The sequence below is a fragment of the Ammospiza nelsoni genome, chromosome 7 (assembly GCF_027579445.1).
Source record: "Ammospiza nelsoni isolate bAmmNel1 chromosome 7, bAmmNel1.pri, whole genome shotgun sequence".
NCBI lineage: Eukaryota > Metazoa > Chordata > Aves > Passeriformes > Passerellidae > Ammospiza > Ammospiza nelsoni.
In genome coordinates, this window is record NC_080639.1 from 2,719,028 (window position 1) to 2,741,116 (window position 22,089).

Sequence of the window (22,089 nt, forward strand, 5' to 3'; positions counted from 1 at the left end):
AGGTTGCTCCAAGCCCCAGTGTCCAGCCTGGCCTTGGACATTTCCAGGGATGAAGCAGCCACAGCTTCTCTGGGCAGGCAGCTTTCCCAAGGCCATTCCACAAGGAACACCACTGTCATTCAAGAGCTCCATGAGCACTTCCACCACCCTTGAGATCAAAGCACAGGCTGACATCTCCCTAAAAAGACCATTCCCTCCCAGAGCAGTGATTCCTTGCATAAGGAATCCCTTGGCAGCAGGAGCCCACAGGTGAACCCCCGACACATAAAAGGCTCTGGTAGAAAGGGAAAACCTCCAGTGAGTGTTTTTATGAGAGAAAATACCTTCCTTCTCCTGGAGACTGGGATTAACTTTCTGTAACTCTGCAAAAGGTTAAAGGGACCGTGTTCACTTTTAAACACCAAAGGCATTTAAAGCAGAGACTACCTTGATTCGTTTGTTCTACATTTGAAATAAATCAAAGTTATATTAACAACCACTCACCAGTGTCTTCCTCCACAATCTCTGACATCTGAGGTTTCTACCCAGCAAATAATAAAGGTCCTGTTACCTTTTCACTTAAATCAACATCCTGCAAAGCTTCACTTCACAATTACTGGAGCATCCCAGGAACAGCCATTAGCCCTTTGAAATGCTCTTGCCCTGGAAATCCTTGCTCTGCTTCTCATTATGTCCTCACATCCACAATCCTTTCAGGTTAAAAAGCAGCACATTCCACGGCTGCATTACAATACTTGCACTTTTCCTGCCCCCCCCCAGCTGTTCTCAATCCATGTGCCCAGCGATTCAGGTGTCCCAGGCCTGGCTGGTGGCTCCAGAGGAGATCCAGGACCTTGGTGTCCACTCTGGCTGGGACTCCAGGCAGCTCCACCAGCCAGTCCCTGGAGATCCCTCTGTAGCTGCATTTTGGCAGTGCCTTCACCCACACATGTGCAGGGAGCCACACCACCATGAGCTGCACAGCCTCACCTGCATAAAGCCTTCCCCAGGATTCTTTTTGCATCTTCCATCTGCTCTTCCCTGCTCATCTGGGCCCCAATTCCCAGCTCTGAGGATGAGCTGCACAGTGTAACATTGGATCAGCAGCTATGACATGATGGACTTGTGCTTTGGAGTCATCTCACTTGAAAGTGAAGCATCTGGTCCTTTCTCCATCTGTTCTTTGTCCAGGCCAAGGGCTGACTCCCTTTATTAAGCAATTAAAGATGAATTCAAGTTGAATTTCCAGGGGAAAAAAAAGAGCAGAAATTATTAATAATAATTATCAGTTTTATCAGTGGGAAGGTTCCCCAAGCTGAGTCTGAAATAAGGCAAGTGGGATAAGAAGGGGAGAGAAAAATCTACTTCCAGAATAACCTCAGGTGACCCATTTATCTCTGAGATCCAGGTAGAGGGTAACAGCTTCCAGCTCCTAAGGTACTGGAAAGGGGAAAAAAACTGCAGTGGAAATATTTCCTGAAAGCAGGTGTGTACCCAAAAATCCATGAAATCACTGAGTTGGTTGTGAGTGGATTTGTGTAGATGGCAGAGGAAGTGGGACAAGACTAAAAAAGGCATTCCCAGCACGATAGGGAAGTTTTTAAAGGCAGATGTGGATATCCAGACTTGGAAAATCCAAACCCAAACAATGATGGCTCCGTTGCCTATCACAGACATAAATCCAGTGCAGAGTTCCTGACTCAAGAATTTGCTTTCATCAGGCCCTATTGATTAAAAATGACCAGCAGTCAAATGTTATTTCTGGATCCCACTGGAGCTGAAAGGCTTTGCAACAAAACAGCAGTTGAGCAGCTCTTGAAATTATAACAACACATCACAAGCAACAGCACCCCTGCTCAGGGTGGTACCCCACTCCTTCGATCCCTTTGGGACATTCCTTAACCAACAACTTCCAGACAGGTGACAAATTAGCTCAATTATCTGCACATTCCCCCCCCTTTCTAATGAGCAGAGCTGCAGAAACCCTGGGAGTGCAGCAGGTCTGGTGTTGTGGTGAGGGCTGCTCATGTGAGGGATGGGAATCTCGTCCTCTCTCCTGAGACCCAAGGAGCTGGCTTTCCAAGGGCAAACCTTTGCTTATTTTCTCTTTCTACCCTTCCCCTTCCCCCTCCTGCTTTGTCCAGAGTCTCTCCAAGAGAGCCAAATTCCCCTTGAACATGCTAAAAGGAGGCTGGCTGGAACATCTGCTCTGCATGTGTGGAGCCAGACACATCCCCAGGCAGCCCTGCTAGCAGTGATGGATCTGGGAGGGAACGTGGAGCCCTGGAGAAGCATCTGCTCAGAGAGGGGAACCTGGCACACAAAACTCACCCAGTTACCTGCTGAGCCCCTGCTCTCTGCCCCTTGCTCCCAGTGGACAAGTGCCTCCTCCAGAGCATGTTCTCTCCCCAGTTTGTTATTTCCAAATGTCTCCTGCTTGTGCCATGTGAGCACCACCAATGCTTGGCTGGGGAGCTGGAGGAGAACCTGGAGTGAGTGGCTTCTTTTGGGAGCCTTGCTTGGAGAGGACACTGGGAAATACAGCTGGACTTGAACTTAAAGTCCTTTTCCAGCCTCAATGATTCTGTGACTTCAAATAAACCAGTGCAGAGTGAACTCCACATTGATCACTCCGAGTTCAAGGCTCAGCTGTGCCACCTCTGATTGTGGCCATTCCTGCATCCATCCCCTCCTGCCCTGCTCCTTGTTGGGGAACTGCCACGGTGAACTTTCACGACACCAAAACTTTGTGTTCCTTGGCACACAACAAATTATGTTCAGAACAAATTATGTTCTTGTCAGAACAAATTATGTGCTTTGTACAAAACCAGCACAAAATTCCCACCCTGAGCCGACCAGACAAACTCGAATTATTTAACAGCCATTTGTCCTCTATTGTCCAGCCTTAACGATTCTCGAATTGTCACACTTGGCATCTTTATTTCTTATGCAGATTTACAGGTAATGGATTTCCTGTTTAATTTGCACAACAAGGGGAACACAGGCAGCCCTAATGTTTCCTAAAGTGTCACCTTCTCACAACTTCTCTGCAAGAACCTTTCTGGCAGCCTGTTTTCGGCTGCCTTAAGCTTCCTGCCACAAGGGAAAATGCCAGGCTGCTAAGAAGGGACCTTAACAGCCTGTGCCTTATCCTAAAGTCAATCCCTCTTTTCCCAAGGCAAAGCTGCCCGGACTGCACCCTAAGACACTGTTAGATGGAGAACCTGAGAATCCTCCGGGATCCATGATAAATGCAGGTCGTTTTCTGCTCTCTGGCTCTTTACCTGAAGCTGCTGAGCTCCGTCCCGTCAGGAATCTGCCTGTGGCTCACCAGCTTCACAGGTGTCTCTTGAAACCTCACCACACAGCAGCAGGATGGGAGCCTGTGCACAAAGTCAAGCACGTGATGAAGTACCTTTATAAAAGTTCTTTATGACCTGTTTCAGGAAAAGCATTTAGGCTTGCTCCAACTTTAAACACGATTCCTTTCCATTCACTCAAGTCCTTAAAAATACGACTTGAACTATTTCTGAATTAATTTAGACATTGGCAGTAAGCATTATGGAAATAAAAGAGAACGAAGCACACACATTATGTACCTGCCCTAAAGCTCTGGTGGTGCTTAACACCTTCCACCCCATTATCCCTGCCATGCTGGATACCTGCTGCTCTCCCAGTTTCCAGCTGTTCCAGAGGTGTGGCTCACCTGCTCCACCACTCCAGGCCTTCACCCTGCGTGGTTTGACAGCCCTGGTGTGAGACAGAGCATCGAATGTCCACAGAGCAAATGTGTGGTTCAAATGGGAAATGCAGCAGCCAAAGGAGGTGGTGTTGGCTCACTTAATGAGGTACCACAGTTTTGCACAGCAGTTCATCCCACACCTTCCCTCTCCAGAGGAGCAGAAGATGCCACTGTCTTGTGCTGTCAAACACAGGAGCGTGTGTTTGTGACAGCAATACAATAGCATTTTGTTTGTCCCCATTTTGTGGGCTTCACCAAAAAGATAAAGGACTATTTTGTTCCTTCTTCCAAGCACTCCTCACCAAACAAAATCCCTCTGTGAACCTCCTCTAAACAGGAGGTGGAGAGAATGGACCTGTGGAAGAGCTCAATAACTGCTTCAATGAATTTTTCAGGAGAAAGTCAATAGAAACCTCATTCTATCTTCAATTCATTCATATTGTTTTGTAGTGGACAGCTAATAAAAAGGGAAGCACGTGCACTAATTAGTTCTGAGAGGCGAATAGGAGCCATGAAGTATTTCCTGCTGAGAAGACACAAAGTATTTAAATCCTGACTCCCACTCGGATTTGCAACCGTGGAAAAATTTTCCATTAGCTTCCACGAGGACACAACCAGAACTCCCTGCCCACATTTGTCGAAATTAAAACCCCATTAAACCAGTTTAACCTGAAGCTGTGAGCCTGGTGGGCCAGGGCATGGAGGAGCTTTGCTACAGCTTCGAGGATGGAGGCCCCAGTGCGGAATCTCTCCTCTGGGAGCCGGCAGATCCCGATGCACCACTGGAGAACTTTCTCCTGGAGTGCCTGGCAGAGCCCTCATGGCCAGGGCCAGGTGGTGCTGAGCTGGACAAGCTCCCAGCCCCGCCAGAGCAGCCCCGGCAGCGCCGCGCCGCCAACCTGCGGGAGCGCCGGCGCATGCTGGGCCTCAATGCGGCCTTCGAGGCCCTGCGCGGCCGCGTGCCCACCTTCCCCTACGAGAGGCGCCTGTCCAAGATCGACACGCTGCGCCTGGCCACCGCCTACATCGCCCTGCTCGGGGACATCCTCCTGTCCGGCTGCCACCCCCGGGCCTACGTGGAGCAGTGCCTGAGGAGCGGCGCCCCGGGCCTGCAGCGGGCGGCCTGGAACACCAGCGGTGAGCAAGGGTGGGCGGCACTTGAGGGAGCAGGGCCACACTCGAGAGTCGATTTTGGGCAGTTGTTGGTTTTGTTGGTTTTTGGGCACAGTTGATTTTGTTGGTTTTTGATTTTTTGCTGAATCTGAGATCTGAAACGATTGGGATTTCCTCTCTTTCCTTCAAAGAGAGGAAATCTCAATCGGGTTGCAGCAGAAAATCATACTTATCCTTCTTCTCTAACTTGCTTTTTTTCTTTAAAAAATTGAATAAACACTCTCCCCACTCCCCACCCAAAAGCAACTTGCTAAGGTTCTTTTTACAAAGAGGAAAGATTTTTAGTCTCAGAATATATTTTTGGACTTTAAAAAAAATTCTGTGAGAAATTGTTCTTTTCTGATGGAGCCCTTAGAGATTTTTCTACGTTTTCTTTAGAAGTTTTCTTTAGCTTGTACTTGGCAGAGGAAAACACCTTGGTTTGGACACAAACAACATTTCATTTCTTAAAATACAGATGTCCCAGCAACCCAGAGTTTCTCAGAGGTTACAGTTCAACACATGAACCGGGATACACAAATCAGAGTGTTCAAATTTCGAGCTATTTTCAAAATATGGGGAAGTGAATGTCTATTTGCAATTTATAATCTTATATAATTATTTCTATTTTAAATTGGAGGGCTGTTATTCAGTTTTCTGTTCGGTTTGTACTTAATCCCTGATTTAGCTGGAATGAATTTAGGCCTTTCTTCCTCCAGAATATATTTTTCATCAGGCCACTGAGTGGTGAAGATGGGAAATTGCCCAAACTGCCCAACACAGGGCCTCAATCTCAGAAGGCAACAGGTTTTTTGCTGCTTAGAGCAGGGAGGAGCAGAGGGGGAGGTTTCAGTAGTTCTTGGTACTTTGCATTTTAAGTTAATTAATCCCCTTTCCAACTCTGTTCCTTTGCTGTATATGTTCCTTTGGATCTTGGAAAGGGGCCTTAAAAATGAGTCCCCAAAATGTACAGCACAAGAAAGGAAGGAGAAAAGTCAGTAAATGGGAATACTCCTCTTTCATATTACGGGGAAGTGCTAAAGGAACAGAGAAAGCAGAGGAAAAGTAATCAGTTTACTTGAAAGGAAAAGTTAATTGAGTTTTTTCTCCTTTCCTATTAATTTTCATTATCTGGGAAAATGACTCCTAATACACCATTGGTTATGTCTCTTGACTACAAAAAAAATTTTGTGTTTTAGTGGCCTGCTTTTAACAGATTTAAAATAACACAAATATTTCTCATAGGGATCCCCCTTTTGCCACTCTTCCTGTCCTGAAGAGCTCCACTTGGAAAGATCCAATTGAATGAGGCTCCTCTTCTGGAGAGGCTGGATAGTTGACTCATTAAAGGTTAATTTAAATGTTGAAATGACTGTGTTTTCCTCTCTCCCTTGTGCAGATCTGACAGCCCGCCTGTCCTGGGTAAAGTGGGATTAAGGAGAGGCCTTTAAAGGCAGGAAAACCTGGAGTGCTGGGTTCCAGCTGCTCAATTCCCAGAGCACTTCCCCACCTCATTTCCAGCACCCAGCCCCTCTCTCTGTTGATTCATCGCTCCTTGGGGCCTCCTGCTTCTCTTTCTCACTCTGATAGACCTGCACTCGCTTAAGAACAGCAAAACATTGAGAGCCAGTGCCAGCACAACCACAGCCCCAACATTTTCCCTTCCATTGGATGAGGGTTGCGTCAAAATCCCATTTCCAGCATGCGAGAAACAAGATTATAAGAAAAAAAGCTAAGCAACACCTCTGAAAATCTAGTGCTTGGCTTAAGGTATCCAGGGTGATGGTTGTGAGAGTCACCAGGGATTCAGAGACCATGAAAGTCCAGGAGGTGAGACATGGCTCTGTAGGTATCCAAAATTTTTCATGTCCGCACAGAATCCCAGAAAGGTTTGGGTGGAAGGCACCTTAAAGCTCATTCATTCCTACCCCCTGCCATGGGCAGGGACACCTTCCACTATCCCAGGATGCTCCAAGCCCCATACAATCTGTCCTGGGACATTTCCAGGGATCCAGGGACAGCCACAGCTTCTCTGGACACCCTGTGCCAGGGCCCCACCACTGAAACCATTCCACCTTAATGTTCTTTATTGTGGTATTTTGTAGCAGGAAAGAAAATAAAATGTATTTGCTGTTTATCATTCTCATTAGTTCATCTCACATCTCTACGAAGCAAAAGCATGTCAGGAGCTGAGCTTCTGCTCTGGTTCTGGCTTTGGGGAAAGTGAAGAGGGCCCTTAGAGGAGGAAACTCTGAAAAACCTTTTTAGCTTTTCAATTTTTCTGTCAAAATGAAAAGGGGAATTTCAGCTTGGGTGCAACAATATATTTCAGTCCATTTAGAATAAAACATTCAATATCAAATTTTGACTCTGCTTTCTCACCCGCTTCAGACAATTGGGTGAATTCTTACAGGGAACAGCACCTGAAAAGTTTAAAATCTTAAAAAACAAACAAACAAACAAACAAACAAACCTGAAAATGTAATTTTTTCTGCTCTTACCTAGTTCTCTACTCTAGAAATGCTGATCCTCCATGTCATCAAAGTGTCACTGGAGCAGCTGTGACACAGTCACCTTCCTGGTGAGGTGAGGGCTCACTGGGACCAGAGCCAGGGCTGAGAGCTCCATGCCCATCTCAGTGGCCCAAATAGTGCCCAAATAATCCCAGTAGGGCTTTCCATGGATTTTCATCAGGATCTTTATTTCTCCAGGGTCCCACTGAGGGCAGCAGGGATTCCTCCCTCCAAGCTGCCTTCAGCCAGAGCCCTCAGGTCACACTGCACAATCATCAGGATACAAAAATGCCTCTCCAGGGCTGTCATGGCTCATGGGGGGACTCATCTCCCATCAGGACTAAAAAGTCCTTTACCCCAAGCTAATTTTGGGCATCCAGAATCCCTGTCTCCAGATATGCCTCATTTCAAAGATGTGAATCTCTGCCCTGCTTTTCTCTACCTTGCAGCAGAGCTTTGGGCACAGGGATGATAATGCCACGTCCTGAAACAAATGTTTGCTGCAGGCACCTGCTTACAAGCAGAAATACCTTTCTTTGCCTTTTGCTCCAGCCTAGAAATCCGGGATAATGGCTTTGGAAGCAAGTGGATGTGTGCAGTAGCAGCAGGAAAGCACATCCACAGAAAGGTGGTTTTGGGGGATCTTTGGGGGAACCTGCTTGTTTGGATGGACAGCAAACCTTGGTACCAAAAGCATCATATTGACAGAGCAGGAAGAATTATCCTGTTTCAGAGCTTTTCCTCCACGTGGTGCCTCCAGCTGACGAGGGAACATAAAGCTGAAGTCCTCCTGAGGTGCAAACACCCACCACTGGTGCTCCACTCTCAAATAACAATGCAAGGATGGACAGAAATATCTGCTGAGCTTCCCACAGCCCAGTCCCACCAGCACCACCTTGGAATTCCCACAGGATTTGTCAGCTGGGCTGGGGTCTGCAGGCTGGCAGGGTATGCCTGTTATGGGGTCACTCCCACCTATCCCTGCTGCTGTCAAGGAATCATCACACAAATGTGATGATCACACAAAGCAGGGCTTTGAGGAACAAAGCTGTTGGAATTCCACGATGGCTCCAAGCTTGGAAAAACAGCAGCCAATAAACCCTGCAGCAGGTTATGGAAGGATTGGGGCTTGGGTTGGAGTAAAAATCAGAAATATAATATTCCTTTCAGAGCTGAAACCCTAACCTTGGCCTCTTGAATCAGTGAGTAGGGGTTGATACATTTATTGCCACTGATGAAGATGCTTCTCCTCACACTCGCCATGACAGACACTGGTTCCACTCTATCACCTTCAGCAAAGCCACATTTGATTTATGCTGAATGGGGCTGCCTTGAGGGGACACCACCTCTGCCTGCCGTCCCCAAGCTACCTGGAGTCTGCCAGGCTCTTCCAGCTGGTGCCTCATCCCAAATTGCTAAAGCAAGGGTTGCTTTTAGGGTGATGTTAAATCATTTGGATGCAACTGGCTGCTGAAATGCTGAACGTGCCACAGAATCAGGTCAGTGTCTGATGGTCCCATTAACTTCATGTAAATAAAAGCAAATCAAGAGGGCATCAGCTCTCTCTGCCTGGAGCTATGGCTCCCTTCCTGCTAAACTGAGCAAAAGCAAATTGGATCTTCAGGGATTTTTTCCAGGAAAGCCATTCCTGAATAGCTCCAGGGCTGGACACACATTTGTTCTTGAACAACCCTGCCCTTTTCTGACTGAACTTCAGCTCCTGGACGTGGACTACCAGGCAGAAAGAGGAGGGGGAATCGATTTCTGTGCAGGACATTTCCACTCTGTGCCAATCCAGGGGAACCGCTGAGTATGGATTTTGTGGATATGCTCCATGTCCACCCCTCTCCCCTCACAGTTCTGGCTCATTCCTTGTGTGACGGTGTTCACAGGGGTCTTAGGATGAGAGAAGAGACGAGGATCTGACTCCATGTTTCAGAAGGCTGATTTATTATTTTATGACATATATTACATTAAAACTATACTAAAAGAATAGAAGAAAATGTTTCATCAGAAGGCCAGCTAAGAATAGAATAGCAAAGAATGATAACAAAGGCTTGTGGCTCAGACAGAGAGTCTGAGCCAGCTGGGCTGTGATTGGCCATTAATTCCAAACATCCACATGAGACCAATCACAGATGCACCTGTTCCATTCCACAGCAGCAGATAACCACTATTTACATTTTGTCCCTGAGGCTTCTCAGCTTTTCAGGAGGAAAAAATATTAAGGAAAGGATTTTCATGAAAAGATGTCTGCGACATTCCTTGGGTCACAACTCTCCTGCCAACAGGCCTGCACAGTGAGATTCTCTGAAAGTTACCCTCATTTTTCTGTTCCTTCATCTGACATCCTGAACCCTGACATTTTATTCCAGGAATAAATTACACAAATCCTGTGGTGTACACACACAACCTGATTGTACAGCAGCCCCAGATCAAGACTCTAAGATGACTTTATGAAGGCCTATCCAAGGCTCCTCAGTCCATCAGCACATTCCCAAACAGGGAATACCAATGACCAACCTGTTTTGAGGGTCAGGCTCCACCTTGCTGGTCTTTCTCAGCCCAGCTTCCTCTGCAATTCCACAGTCAAACCTCCCATGGAAGGGTGCCAGGAGGTGCTGAGGGGTTCTACCCTGGTCTCCAGCCTCTGAGGAGCAGCTGAGGGGCCCGAGAGCAGCAGCAGGAGAATTGCTCATTCCAAACAGAGCCCCCTTTCCAGCCCGCCGCTCTCCTTGCCAAGAAATGTGAGAATTATTTGTTACACCTTCCTTCTTCCAAAAGTAAATTGCTGACCCTTTCTGGAACAATACTCTGTGGCTCTCCATCAACTTGGAAACCCTGGAACAAAAGGAATCACATCCCCACTGGGAGCTGTTCTTTTGAGAAGGTGTTGGTAGTTTCAGGGACAATTTGGGAGTGAAAGGACACTTTGGTTTTCTAGTTTGTTTGGTTTTTTTTTTTGGCCACAGACCCACAACAGCAAGTTTTCATTTCTGAGCCACCTGGGATAGTGGAAGGTGTCTTGCCCATGGCAGGGGGTTTGGGTTGGGAGGGACCTTGAAGCTCATCCCATTCCACCTCCTTCCATGGGCAGGGACATGTTCCACTATCCCAGGCTGCTCCAAGCCCTGTCCAGCCTGGCCTTGGGCACTTCCAGGGATCCAGGGGTAGCCCTGGATCTTTGAGGGCCTCAAAGAGAAGGTTTGGAATGGGAATATTTGGGAAAATTGCAGCTAATGAAGGAGCTCCCAGGTGTTCTTTCCCTCATTTCCTTCCTGTTGCAGAGAAGAATGAAGTTTCTCTCTACCTCTCATGCCCAAAATCCCTCACCTGGAGAGTGCAACCACCGTGGTGTGCCCTCAGGTGGGATGGCAGGGACTTCATCCCAACCTTCATTCACTTTCAAAGAAGGTGTTTGCTCCTGGGTCAGACACTGGCAGGGAAGCAATGAACCTGTTCCCTGAGTGGATCCAGCCATCCCCGAGGTCAAAGCTGCTCCCTGGAGCAGGACAGTCCCTTTACACAGGTGGCAAAAGAGGCAAACAGGCACTGGCGTGGCTTTTCAGAGCTGGTTCAGCCTCCTAAATGCCTTGTGGGAGTCCCGTTGCAACAACTCAGCTCTGCTTTCCCAACTGCACCCATGTGCAACAAAACCATATGTAGGCACCCAGGATGTGGCTGTGGGGGCCACCAGCAAGCCCTAACCTTGGGAAGAGCCTTCCAAGCCACATCAGCTCCTTCTGTGGGAACAAAGTGTAATTTCCACCAGGATGGCTAATTTTAGATGACTCCCACCCAGCCTGTTTGCTGGAGCCCGAGTGCATCTGAACAGGGAAACTCCAGCGCCAAAGCGATTCCAATCTCAAAGAGAATTCCTTGCCAGGAGAGGGGGACGGGAATAAGAGGAGATAATGTTTTGCATCCACTATCCAAGCCGGTGTTGGAGCTGAGGGGAATCCAGCTGCAGGCAGTGCCCTCTCGTGGTCCAGGATAACAATCTCGCCTTTCCGAAGGCAGAGGACGGCTCCTGGCAGCATCCCTGCTCCAGCTCAGCCCCGGGAAAGCAGATCATCACCTCGGGGAGCGGAGTGAACAGAAACATCTGCTGCAAAAACTGCATGTAAAGGCTGTGCACAGCTATCCATCCTGCACTTGGATCATGTTTTATGCCTCCTCACCCCAAACCCTTGTGTTTTATCCTTCTGAAGCCGTTTTTATGCATCTATCCTTGTCCTGTTTATACACCTTGCATAGAGAAAGAGAATGATAGAAAAAATAATAATAACAATAAAAAAAATTTACCCTTACAATGCCCTCCTCTGCAGGGCCTTAATGCTCTGAAATACTTCCCTGAGGGAGCCGAGATGCCACGAGCTGGCACAAAAAGCCTCCAGGCAGAGCATCCACTGGTCCCAAACACCCTCAGGAAGCAGCACAGCATTCCCTCTGCGCTCATCTTGGAAGTGCTCGCGCCATGGCGAGATGCCTCTTTCTCTGATCCCGCTCCCAGGGATGGATAAGCCATCTCCTCCAAAAGCCCTTTCCAAACATAATCAGGCTGAGGCAGACACTGAGCATGGAAAATTTTAGCCCAGGCCGTTCCCGTCAGACACTGCTGGAAATGGAGCAATGGGAAGGGCAACCCCAGGTTTTGGCTCTTTGGGGTGCACTCATGTCCCAGTCTCCTGGAAAAAGAGGGAATAATAAAGCCTTACATACGGAGATCAGGAATTGTTATCCCTCATGAGGTGACATTGGCCTGGTGGGCCTGTCCTTGCAGCCTCTCCGCTGCCCTGCCCAGCAGGTTCCCCTCTCTCTGCCCTTCCAGCAACAAGTCCCACTGAGGGATTTACCCAAACCCCATTCCCAGCTCGTGGCTCCAGCTGGGAATCCCAGGCAGGGCATTTTGCAAAGCGAGCTGCTGAGAAGGGAGCGCGTTGTTCCCGCTCCCCCGCCGGAGAGCTTTCCCCGGCCCACGGTGCGCGGCTCTCTGGGGGAAAATGAAATTATATGAACTGGAGCAGCCACTTCTGGAGGTTACAGCACCAGGGCCAGGCAGGGACGTAATCCCAGATCTGCTTTCCAACAAGCATCCAACTCTGCTGTTGTTCGGGTACCTGGAATTCTGGCCTGTGGCTCCCAAGGTTTTCGGCTCGCAGACGCTCTCCAGCCAGCACCTCTCTCCTGGTGCTGTTTGAAACATCACAGACACTTCTGGTACTGCATTTATTCCCTCCATTCCATAATTTCCCCCTCCTGAGGAGGTGCACACCACCCATCCAAGCATTTTGGGTGATGCAGCAAGACAAGGCAGAACTTCCCAGCTGGAAGGAGCCCTTGCACTGTTTTTTGCACATCCAACGGGCAGATTTGCAGCATTTAATCCCACTTTATCAGGCCAGGGAAGTGACAAAGCACATGTTTAAATAGAAGCCTGGCTTACACTTAAATTAGGCAGAGCTGACATGAGGGTGCAATTAGCACAGAGGATAAACTCCTGTGTTGGGATGGATCAACACCTTACAGGGAGCAGCTTATCAGTTTTCCTCTCTGCTGTAGGAATACGTGCTGCACTCCTAAATCCACCTTTTCCAGGAAGGTAATTCCATATTATCAGTATGTTTCCAACAGACACTATCCAACTCTCCTTCTGACACCCCGGGGTAGGATTTCTGCCACATCGTGACAGGAATTTCAGGCTCAGAAACATTACACTGCCCCAGCAGAGTGATGGATCTGCTTCCAGGGGGTGAAAAATCCCCCAGCCAAACAAAAAAACAGAAAAAAAAAAAAAGCCCTCTCAATAACTCAATTTTCCTTTTTCCACATTATATTTTTCTCCCGGCTCTTACATCTTTGTGAAGCGTTCCTGGTGCTGCTCTTCCACAGCCAAACCGTTCTCCTTGGGGTAAAACATCAGGAAAACACACGACTCCGAGCCAGGGCTGGAACTCAACCACTCTGGAAAATGAAAGTAATACGTGGTTGGTACCTTCCCAGCGAATTGAGGGTGTTAAAAATCAATAACAACTCTGCAGTCCCACAAAACTGTGAAATCAAATTGGCGGAAGAAGCTGAAAAAGCCTTGGAAGTTTTGCCGATATAAATTGAAAAAATAATAATCAGAAATTATCGGCTTTCAAGGTATTTTAAATAATGTGGAGGAAGAATCGTGCCCTACAAACATAACGTGAAACATTCAAGTGAAATCTGAAGAGATCTGATCTTATTTTGAGGCTGCCCTTAACTTTTGAGAGATTTCATAAAATTAAACATGGAAGTGCCCAGCAGCCTCTTTTCTAAAGGTGTTTAGCACAAATAGTGAGATCAAATTCATAATAATATAAATACTGATCTTTTCCAAGCAGTAAAAAGCAGCTTAAAAACCACATTTAAAAAGCATTCAGGGAATTTATTTTAATTCCTCACTACCATATGAACACAAAATAAGTACTTATTAAAAATACTCTCACTGCTTAAATAAATTTAAGCCCCTGAATAAATAGCAAGAGAGGTGGTTTTTTGCCTTACTTGATTTTTTTTCCTACTTCTTCTGCTTTGTGATATCTGCTACCTTGCTACTTATTCCTAGCTCAAGTTCACAGCTGCAGGGAGGACTTTTTTTTTTTTTCCTCCTTGCTTTGTGAGCAGATCAGCTCGAATCCGGAGGGGAATTTCATGGTTGTGGCTGTCTCCCAGCCTCCAGAGCTGAGGAAAAGCTGCCTTACCTCCCCTCAGTAAAATATGTGCTGCAGCAGAGTGGTGCATTTCCATCTCAAACTAGAAAGTAAAACAACAAAAAAACCCCAAACCCCCCATTTCATAAAATCAACCAGATGCCTTAGGAGGGCAAATATCTTATTCCTCTTTAATTAAAAGGTACAGCAAATAGAAATCTGGGTTTAATTAAACAGCAGGAATAGAAGATGTTATCTCCCCAAACCACTCTGCCGCGGTGAATTAACTTCTGTGATCCTTATTTCTGTTTGAAACCCCCACATATTAACCCAAACCCGGCACTCTAAAGGGGAAATTTACTTTTTATGAGAATATTTCTGTGCTCCACGATTAAGGCAGCCAGCTCCTGTATAAACCAGGAGGGGCAATGGTTTGTACTGGTTTAGGCTAAGACCAGAACGGGTCCTGCAGAGCCACTTGATGTTGACCAACACACCCATGAACGTTCACACAGGAGCACATTTAGCCTCTGCCTTACCTGCTGAAGGATACAGTGAATTTAATCAGTGTTTAATACATTTTATTTTCAATCAAGACCTGCCCAGCGACTCATTCCAGTCCCTCCATGCCGCAATTCCCAGATTTTCCTTGGAAAAAACCCCACTTTGTATGAGGACACTGCCAAGCAGGGTTAAATCCTGGCCTTTCCTGGCACCCCAAGCCAGGGCCGAGCCTGCTTGTAAAATAGTGCAGGTGTGTTTATTGCAATCATCTCCAACTAAAAAGAAACAGGTTCAGGGGCTTTAAATATAATTAGCATGAGCTACACTCCTGCCTTTAATCACTACCTTGCTGGTTAATATAATCAAGAAGGTAAACAAACAAGGATTAACTCCATTAAATTAAAAAAATATATATTCTACTGGGACGCTCATGGAGGAATTTTGTTTTGTTCCGCTGCTGCGGAGCATCATTTTACTTCTGCTTGGCAAATTATTTTTAACATAGAAATATACTTGTCTTGGAGGAGACCTCTTCTTTCTCTGCTTCCTTGAAGACAGAGACAAAACAAAACCCCCTTTATTCATATTTCATATCCGATGCAACCGCTTTGCCCTTTCACGGCATCTTTCTCTACAAGACATCTGAGCACTCTGAAATGTTTCACTGCGCATCGAATTAAATATAGGCTTGGAGTGACACACCTGCTGCTCTGACAATTTACCCCAAACGATATGTTAGGTATAAAACCAGGTTTCAGGCACAGGGATTGCTGTTCCCAAATGTTCAGTCCCCACATTGTTGTAATGACCGTAGCTGGGCCCTCTTTGATCCCAGAAAACGCCCGAATCTGGAACTGGCTTTTGCCGGCTTGGACACAGGACAGGATATTCTGAAAATTAGCTTTATTGTAACACACAGGGCCAAATAACCCTTCATTCCACCTGGAAAGCTCAGTTTAAACTGTGCCTAAACACAGGAAACGCTCTTATCAGCAGAGATAGAGGCACGAGGCTTTAACCCACGGCTTGCTGCGATCCCAAAGTTTCCCATGGGCAGGAGAAAGCCTGGATAAACGCAGGCACGTGGCTGCAAACCTGCTGGAATGTGAGCAGCTCCTGCACAGACAGCAAACATAGAAGGCTCCCTCCCTGCTCTCCTACCTCCAGCACAAAGCATCCCTCGGCATCTTCCATGGGCCTCCAAGAGCAGACCCCGCTCGCAGTCATCCCGGGCAGGGGAAGCCAGCCTTGCATCCTTATTGATCCAGGATGTGAGGTACCTGACCCAGCGGCCTTCGCTGGGAATAGAGGCACTGTTTGTGCCATTCTCCTGGGATGTGGAGTGCCAGAGTTCAGAGGGAAATGGGAGAGCAACACGGTAACGGAGAGGAGCGGGTGTGCCCCCTCTGACAGCCACACCGGCGGGGCTTTCAGTATCTGAGCCTGTTTTTAAATTTATTTATTTATTCGTCTTAAATCACACCGTAGCTGTGCCAAAAAAACACCTGAGGGGAAGAAAGGAAAAGAGAAAACCCCACGGCATTCTTCGGCCGCTCGCAAATAAACACTGACATTTCCACTTAGGGAGGAGAAGAACATCGGGAAGGGAATGTTCCTCCCAAAATCCTGCATTTTTCAAAGCGATGCAGAGGAGTCAAGGCAGGTTCAGGAGATGCCCTGTGGATAGGTGGTAGCTGAGACGCGAGCCTGGAAAGCGTTACTGCTGCAACTGAGCCCAGTTCCCAGGAATTATCTGATACTGCAGGGATCTATTCCCTCCGAGCAGCTCCACGAGCTCAGGGAATCTCGGTGCAGAGAGAGAAAAACCTCAGCGAGGCCTCGGCCACCTCAGAACCAGAGCTTGTGGGATCTTTACACCCTCCACACCCAGAGAGGGGTTAAGCAGGACCTTAAATAAAGCCAAGCTCAAACATTTCCCTCCACTAGGTCAGAGCTGAAGTTACAACTTCAGAAATGCTTAAAAACTGCAAGGGAAATGTCCGTCAGCTTTCCTATTCCAGTGGCTGGTTAGAACATTAACTCTAAGTCCAGGTCTAATTAGAATTCTAAGTCCAAATCTAATCAGAATTGTAAGTCAAATTATAATTTTACATCCACGTCTAATCAGAATTCTAAATCTAATTACAATCCTAAATCCAGGTCTAATTATAATTCTATGTCCAAGTCCAATCAGAATTGTAAGTCCAAGTATAAATGTATGTCCAAGCCTAATCAGAATTTTAAGTCTAATTAGAATTCCAATTCTAGGTCCAAGTACAATTATAATTCTAAGTCCAAGTCTAATCATAATTCTAAGTCTAATTAGAATTCTAAGCCTAATTAGAATTCCACTTTAAAGTCTAATTAGATTTATAATCCTGACTTTAAAAAATGAAATTAGATGTACCCATCCCAATATTAATGCAAAGTTTTCCTCGACAATATCTGGGTTTTTAGAAGCCAAATGCTGATTTTATGGCACACTAAAAATGTTTCATAAAAACTGAGTAGACTTTTGCTTATAACCAATGGTGTTTTTCTGATTTTACAGTCCTAATTTTGCATGCAAAATGCAGGGCAAAGACAAACATTCTTTTACACAGAAAATGTAGTTTTGCTGGGGGAAATGGAAATTTTTAAAAATGGCCATTTCTTAGAGCAACTGGGAAAGGGTGAAAATCTGAATAACGCAGGTCCCGTTTCTGCCTCTCATCATTCCTTGCCTATGGAAGTTGGGCTGCCGGAGCTCATCTGTTCTGTCAGACAGAAAGGTGACCTGAACCGCATCTGTCCAGAGGCAAATTCTCCCAGAGGGAATTCTGTTTTGCAGCTACACGTGCTGGATGTGTGTTTTTTGTTGTAAATACACCGTGTCAGGGATGAGTTAAAGGGATGGCAAGAATGCAGCTCAGCTCCACTTTGAGGACAAGAAATATCCATGCACTGTGTGCATTTAGGGTTTTTTTAAAAGGAAAAGATGTTCCAAAGTCAAATAATATTCAAATCACAGACCAAGCACTTGGAATAAATTACAGCTCTCAGTGAGCGATAAATTTCTCTTGGTGCCCTTTGAAAAGGATTTCAGGTGTTTATGAGCTTCTTCTGCATTTCCCAGAGTTTTGCTCAATCCCGGGGAGCTTTGGAGCAGAGGAGAAGCCTGTGGGGCTGGGAAGGTCGGAGCCCCTTGGATCCTGTCCATCCCCATCCCAGCACGGGGCCGGTGGCTCCATTCGGCTCCGGTGCCGAGCCAAATTCCCGGCTGCTGGAAATCGAGGCTGGGGATGAGCAATGCCCCATCATTGTCCCATCGGCCAGGGCCGCTCACTGTGGGCAAAATGAGCCCTTTCCGCTCATTTTTTAGGGCAACTAGTTGAAACAAAAGTGGGATTTTTCCAAGGCAGCAATTTCAACGGGAGCAGAGACAGATTGCAAAACATTTTGAAACTCCTGCTGTCCCAGCACCTGCCAAATCTCAGGGCTTGCCACAGAGTGGGACTGAGCCCAGCAGGGACTTCCAAACACCATTAAAATTGGGATGAGATTATCTATAAGAATGAAACCAATTCCTTGCTGCCTTAGGGCCTTCTCTCAGCCCCTTCACGCAGCTCCCTGGAACACCCCATCATGTTTTCCCAAAACCTGCTGATGGCCTGGAAAGCCATGGGCCATCCGTGATGTGTCCTGGATGATGATAAAGGCACAAAGAACTGCAACAGAGCCAGAGATGGTTGGGACACACTGGAGGAGGAGAAGAGTGGGATTGGTTTGGAAGCTGGGGTCACAGGGTGGTGTCACCATTCAGTGATGGTGGGGACCAAAATGTCCCTTTGGAACACCATGATCCCTCTACACCTCCCATTTAAGGAGAGGCTGGAACGAGGTGGAGGAAGATGGCAGATAACAATGATTCCTGGAGCTCTGAAAATTCATGGAAATGAGATAAATTAAGAGGCAGAGGAGATGTCACAGTTGTGTGCTTTACGTACTCGTGGAGCATCATTAGGAAGAATACCACAGAACTTCAACCCAAACTTCTCTATTAAGAAAGAACATGGATCCACTGCTATTGAGTCTGAAATAAACCATCAGTGTTTTTCCCACTTATTTCCCTCCCAATTTCAGAAACGGTTCATTTCCCCAAACATTTTTTTAAATATTTGGAAGTATCTGTTACTGTTGCTAGCCTGACTGGTCACCCTCATGTGTGCCCCGAAGCAGAAACCCAAAAACGAGAGTGAAAACAAACAAACAAAAAAAAACAATCAGAAAAAGGAATTATTGCACTAAAATTCTGATTTTTGAAGCAGTATGTGATGAAAAAAGTAGATTAATTTGGCAGTGTAAAACAGGGAATCAAGAGGAACAAAGACGAAATTCTGCCATGCTTTCTTGGGTGCTTCAGCACAAGCTTTGTAAAGCATTTATTTTGGGGCTGGGTGGTTGACACACCTCTTACTCCCTCCCCAAGAAAAATCCAAGAAGGCATCAATATTGTTTGAGTTAAACTTCTTTTACTTTCACCCCTTAGGCCAGCAAACAGTAGGGAAAGAAATGTTCCGATCAAACACGACATTTCATTGTATCTGAGACAAAATGTTTCAGTTTTGGCTCAGGGTGAATTTTACACTATTTAAAAACACAACATTTAACCAAATTTAGCCTCATAATATTTTGTTGAACTCCAAATATTTCCCATCTAAAGTTTCAGAAATAAACCAGTTTTAATTAGGGGAAACCCCACCCTTTTCATTTAAATGTGACTTAAATTCAACACCAGCTCACAAAGAGTTTTTGTCAAACTGAAAAATGCACAATTTGGGCACATCAGCTCAACATTTCCTGGGCTTTGGTCGGAGGAGTCGCCGCTCTGTGGTCCTGATGTACACTTTGGGTTCTTGATTATTGCCAGGTCTGTCCTGGGCTGCTTTTGTGTCAGGTGAGGTAGAAGACATAGAAAATACTATTATTATCATGTATAAAAATATATATGAAAATACTATTATTATTATTGTTATTATTATTGTTTCACCAACAAAACAAATCAACAAAATTCCCCTCCTTTTCCTTTTTATCTTTGGATAGAGCCATCTTTCTTTTAGCATCCCCATTCTCCATGGTCCCAGCAGCTCCAGCTACACTTGAGGCCTGATTTGAGGGACAGGATCAATAACAAAGAGCAGCAGAAAGAGATGATCACCCACACAAGATTATAATAACATCATAATATCTGCTCTGGCTCTTTGGTGGCTCCGAGAACGTGCAAGTATGGTTGGGGAGATGGAAAATAATATGAAACACTCACTAACAGCATGTAGCGTAGAAACTCCGAAAACCACCGCAGTCATTGACTCACAGATGGTCAAATGAACAACATGTTTCTATTCCTGTATTTAATTAAATCTTAATTATGCCACCAACAGGGTTCAAAACAGCGTTATGAAACAGCTCTCATGAATAGCAGGACACGATTGGCTGAGGGGGCTTTGAACTGGGGTAATTATCTCCCCAAAAAAGCGCTGACGGTGGGGCCGCGCCGGCCCTCTGCCAAGGCTGGAAGGAAACGTGTGGAGATAAACCCAGCTCAAGGTACGGGGCTGGGCAGAGGAGAGGCAGATGCCAAATTGCCAACTGGGGGCAGCTGGGAGGTGCTGGAGTGCCAGGGAGGCTCCCCACACCTGGGCTCGGCCTCTCACCTTCGCCGCTGCCGAAGGAAAGCGACCGGCTCTAATTTAATTCCTCCACCAGCCGGTCACGTGGGCTAATTAAAAGCAGCTGCCTGAAATATTCCTTTGATTTATCTTTTTCTGTTGTTGACAGAAGGGCCCTTATGAAAAAGAAATATTTTGGAGGATCTTTCTCTTTCATTTTTAATATGGCAGCTAAAAAACCAAAAGCACTTGTAAGAGCACTTTCCCAAGGAGTTCAGCTTTTTGCTTCCCTGAGCAAGGGGCTGGGAAGACCCATCCTGAATTCATCCCTCAGGATTTTCTCCCACCTTTTAATGACATTTCAAGTTCCTTGTCAACTTGAAATTCAGAGTAGGGATCACCTGCCTCTTCCACACTTAAAAAGATCACAGGGAAGAGCTACTGCATATCTGAGAGCATCCAAGGTTCACCCATCCCACAAGCCACAGATTCCAGAAAAACACAAAAGACCTTAAAAAAAAAAACATTGCCAGATTCAATTTTTATGAAAATTTCCCTGCTTTGGCAGTATTTTCATTGGGAGCCACTCACAACACCTCCAGCACTGGTCTGAAAAGACACTTTTTGTGTGCAGATCAGCAAAAGGCAAAAGAAGGAAGATGAAGAAATCATTGTATCATTGTTTTTTTTTTCCTTTGAGGCACTAAAATTTAAGCCATTCCTGTGAAAAATCAGTAGGAAAATGAGGCAGTGCAATTTATAGGTGGTTACATGAACTCTCTGGGTTTTTATGGAGGTGGGCAGAGAGAAGGCAGAGAACAGTGCTCTGTGTGAATTTAAAATTTAAAATTAAAAAAAATGAAGAGAGGAAGAGAAAGGAGAAAGAATAATGAAAAGATAAGGGGAAAAGTAAACAAAAAATAAAAAAATAAAAAAAATAAAAAAACAGGCAGAAAGAAAGAAAAAGAAAAAGAGAAAGACACAAAATTCTCCCAGTCAGAATTTTCTTCCCCAAGTCCATACTTTGTGAGGGTTAGATTTCCAGTGAAAATTATAAATTTGCAAGGAAGGTTTTAAATTTTAAAAAAATTTTACATCCTCTGCCCACCTTTGGAGGCATTTTTTCCAGATGAACTCAAATTTCTAGGGAAAAGAGACCCCTTCCAGAAAAACACTTTTGATAATGCAAAAAAAATCATTGGATGAAGGGAATTGACTTCACCAGGGAACTTATCCCTATTTGAATGTTCTGTTAGATTGGATCAGCTGAATTCAGAAAAAAAGAAAAAAACCCAAAACAAAAACAAAACGGCATTGGAAATGCAAATGTTCTTTGGGAAAAAGAAGAATGGGAAACTCTTGGAAGAAGTGTTGGCTGGATACACCACTGGAGACCATGGAAATCTCCATGGAAGTCATCCCACCCCAAGTTCTGGATATTCCTCAGCATCTCCCTTTGGGATGCACCCACTCAGGGATGGAGGAATTGCTGCCACCACCTTGCTCAGGTGACAAAATCCCTGGGGAAAGTGTTCATGGAAGCCTTTGCTCCCTCGAGTTTCCATTCTGGGATGAAATCTGACTGACACACATCCAATGCAAATTCCCGCTTCCTGCAAAATCCCACTGGATTTCCCAAGACAAGAACATCTTTTTACACCCCTTACTCACACTCTTTTTATCTCCAACCTAATTTTTACCCATTCATCTCAAAAGGAGAGCACAGTTTTGCTCGGGCTTTCCTTTTTTTTTTCCCCAGTGAGGCCTCCCTCTGCCTGAAATCCCCAAAATCGCTGACACAGTGTGCTCCTCCAGGAATCCAGAGCCTTTCCCACTGAGTTACAAGCTGCCAAGGAGGCTATATTATAACA

General features: G+C 45.9%; 1 protein-coding gene across 1 annotated transcript; it reads left to right on the plus strand.

The window, feature by feature from the left end:
* Positions 1-4,419: 4,419 nt before the first annotated feature.
* On the plus strand, positions 4,420-6,310 carry LOC132075262 (helix-loop-helix protein 13-like). The gene is made up of 2 exons (XM_059475492.1): positions 4,420-4,858; positions 6,273-6,310. Exons 1-2 carry the CDS (start codon positions 4,420-4,422, stop codon positions 6,308-6,310), a joined length of 477 nt encoding a protein of 158 aa, XP_059331475.1.
* The last annotated feature ends 15,779 nt before the right edge of the window (positions 6,311-22,089 follow it).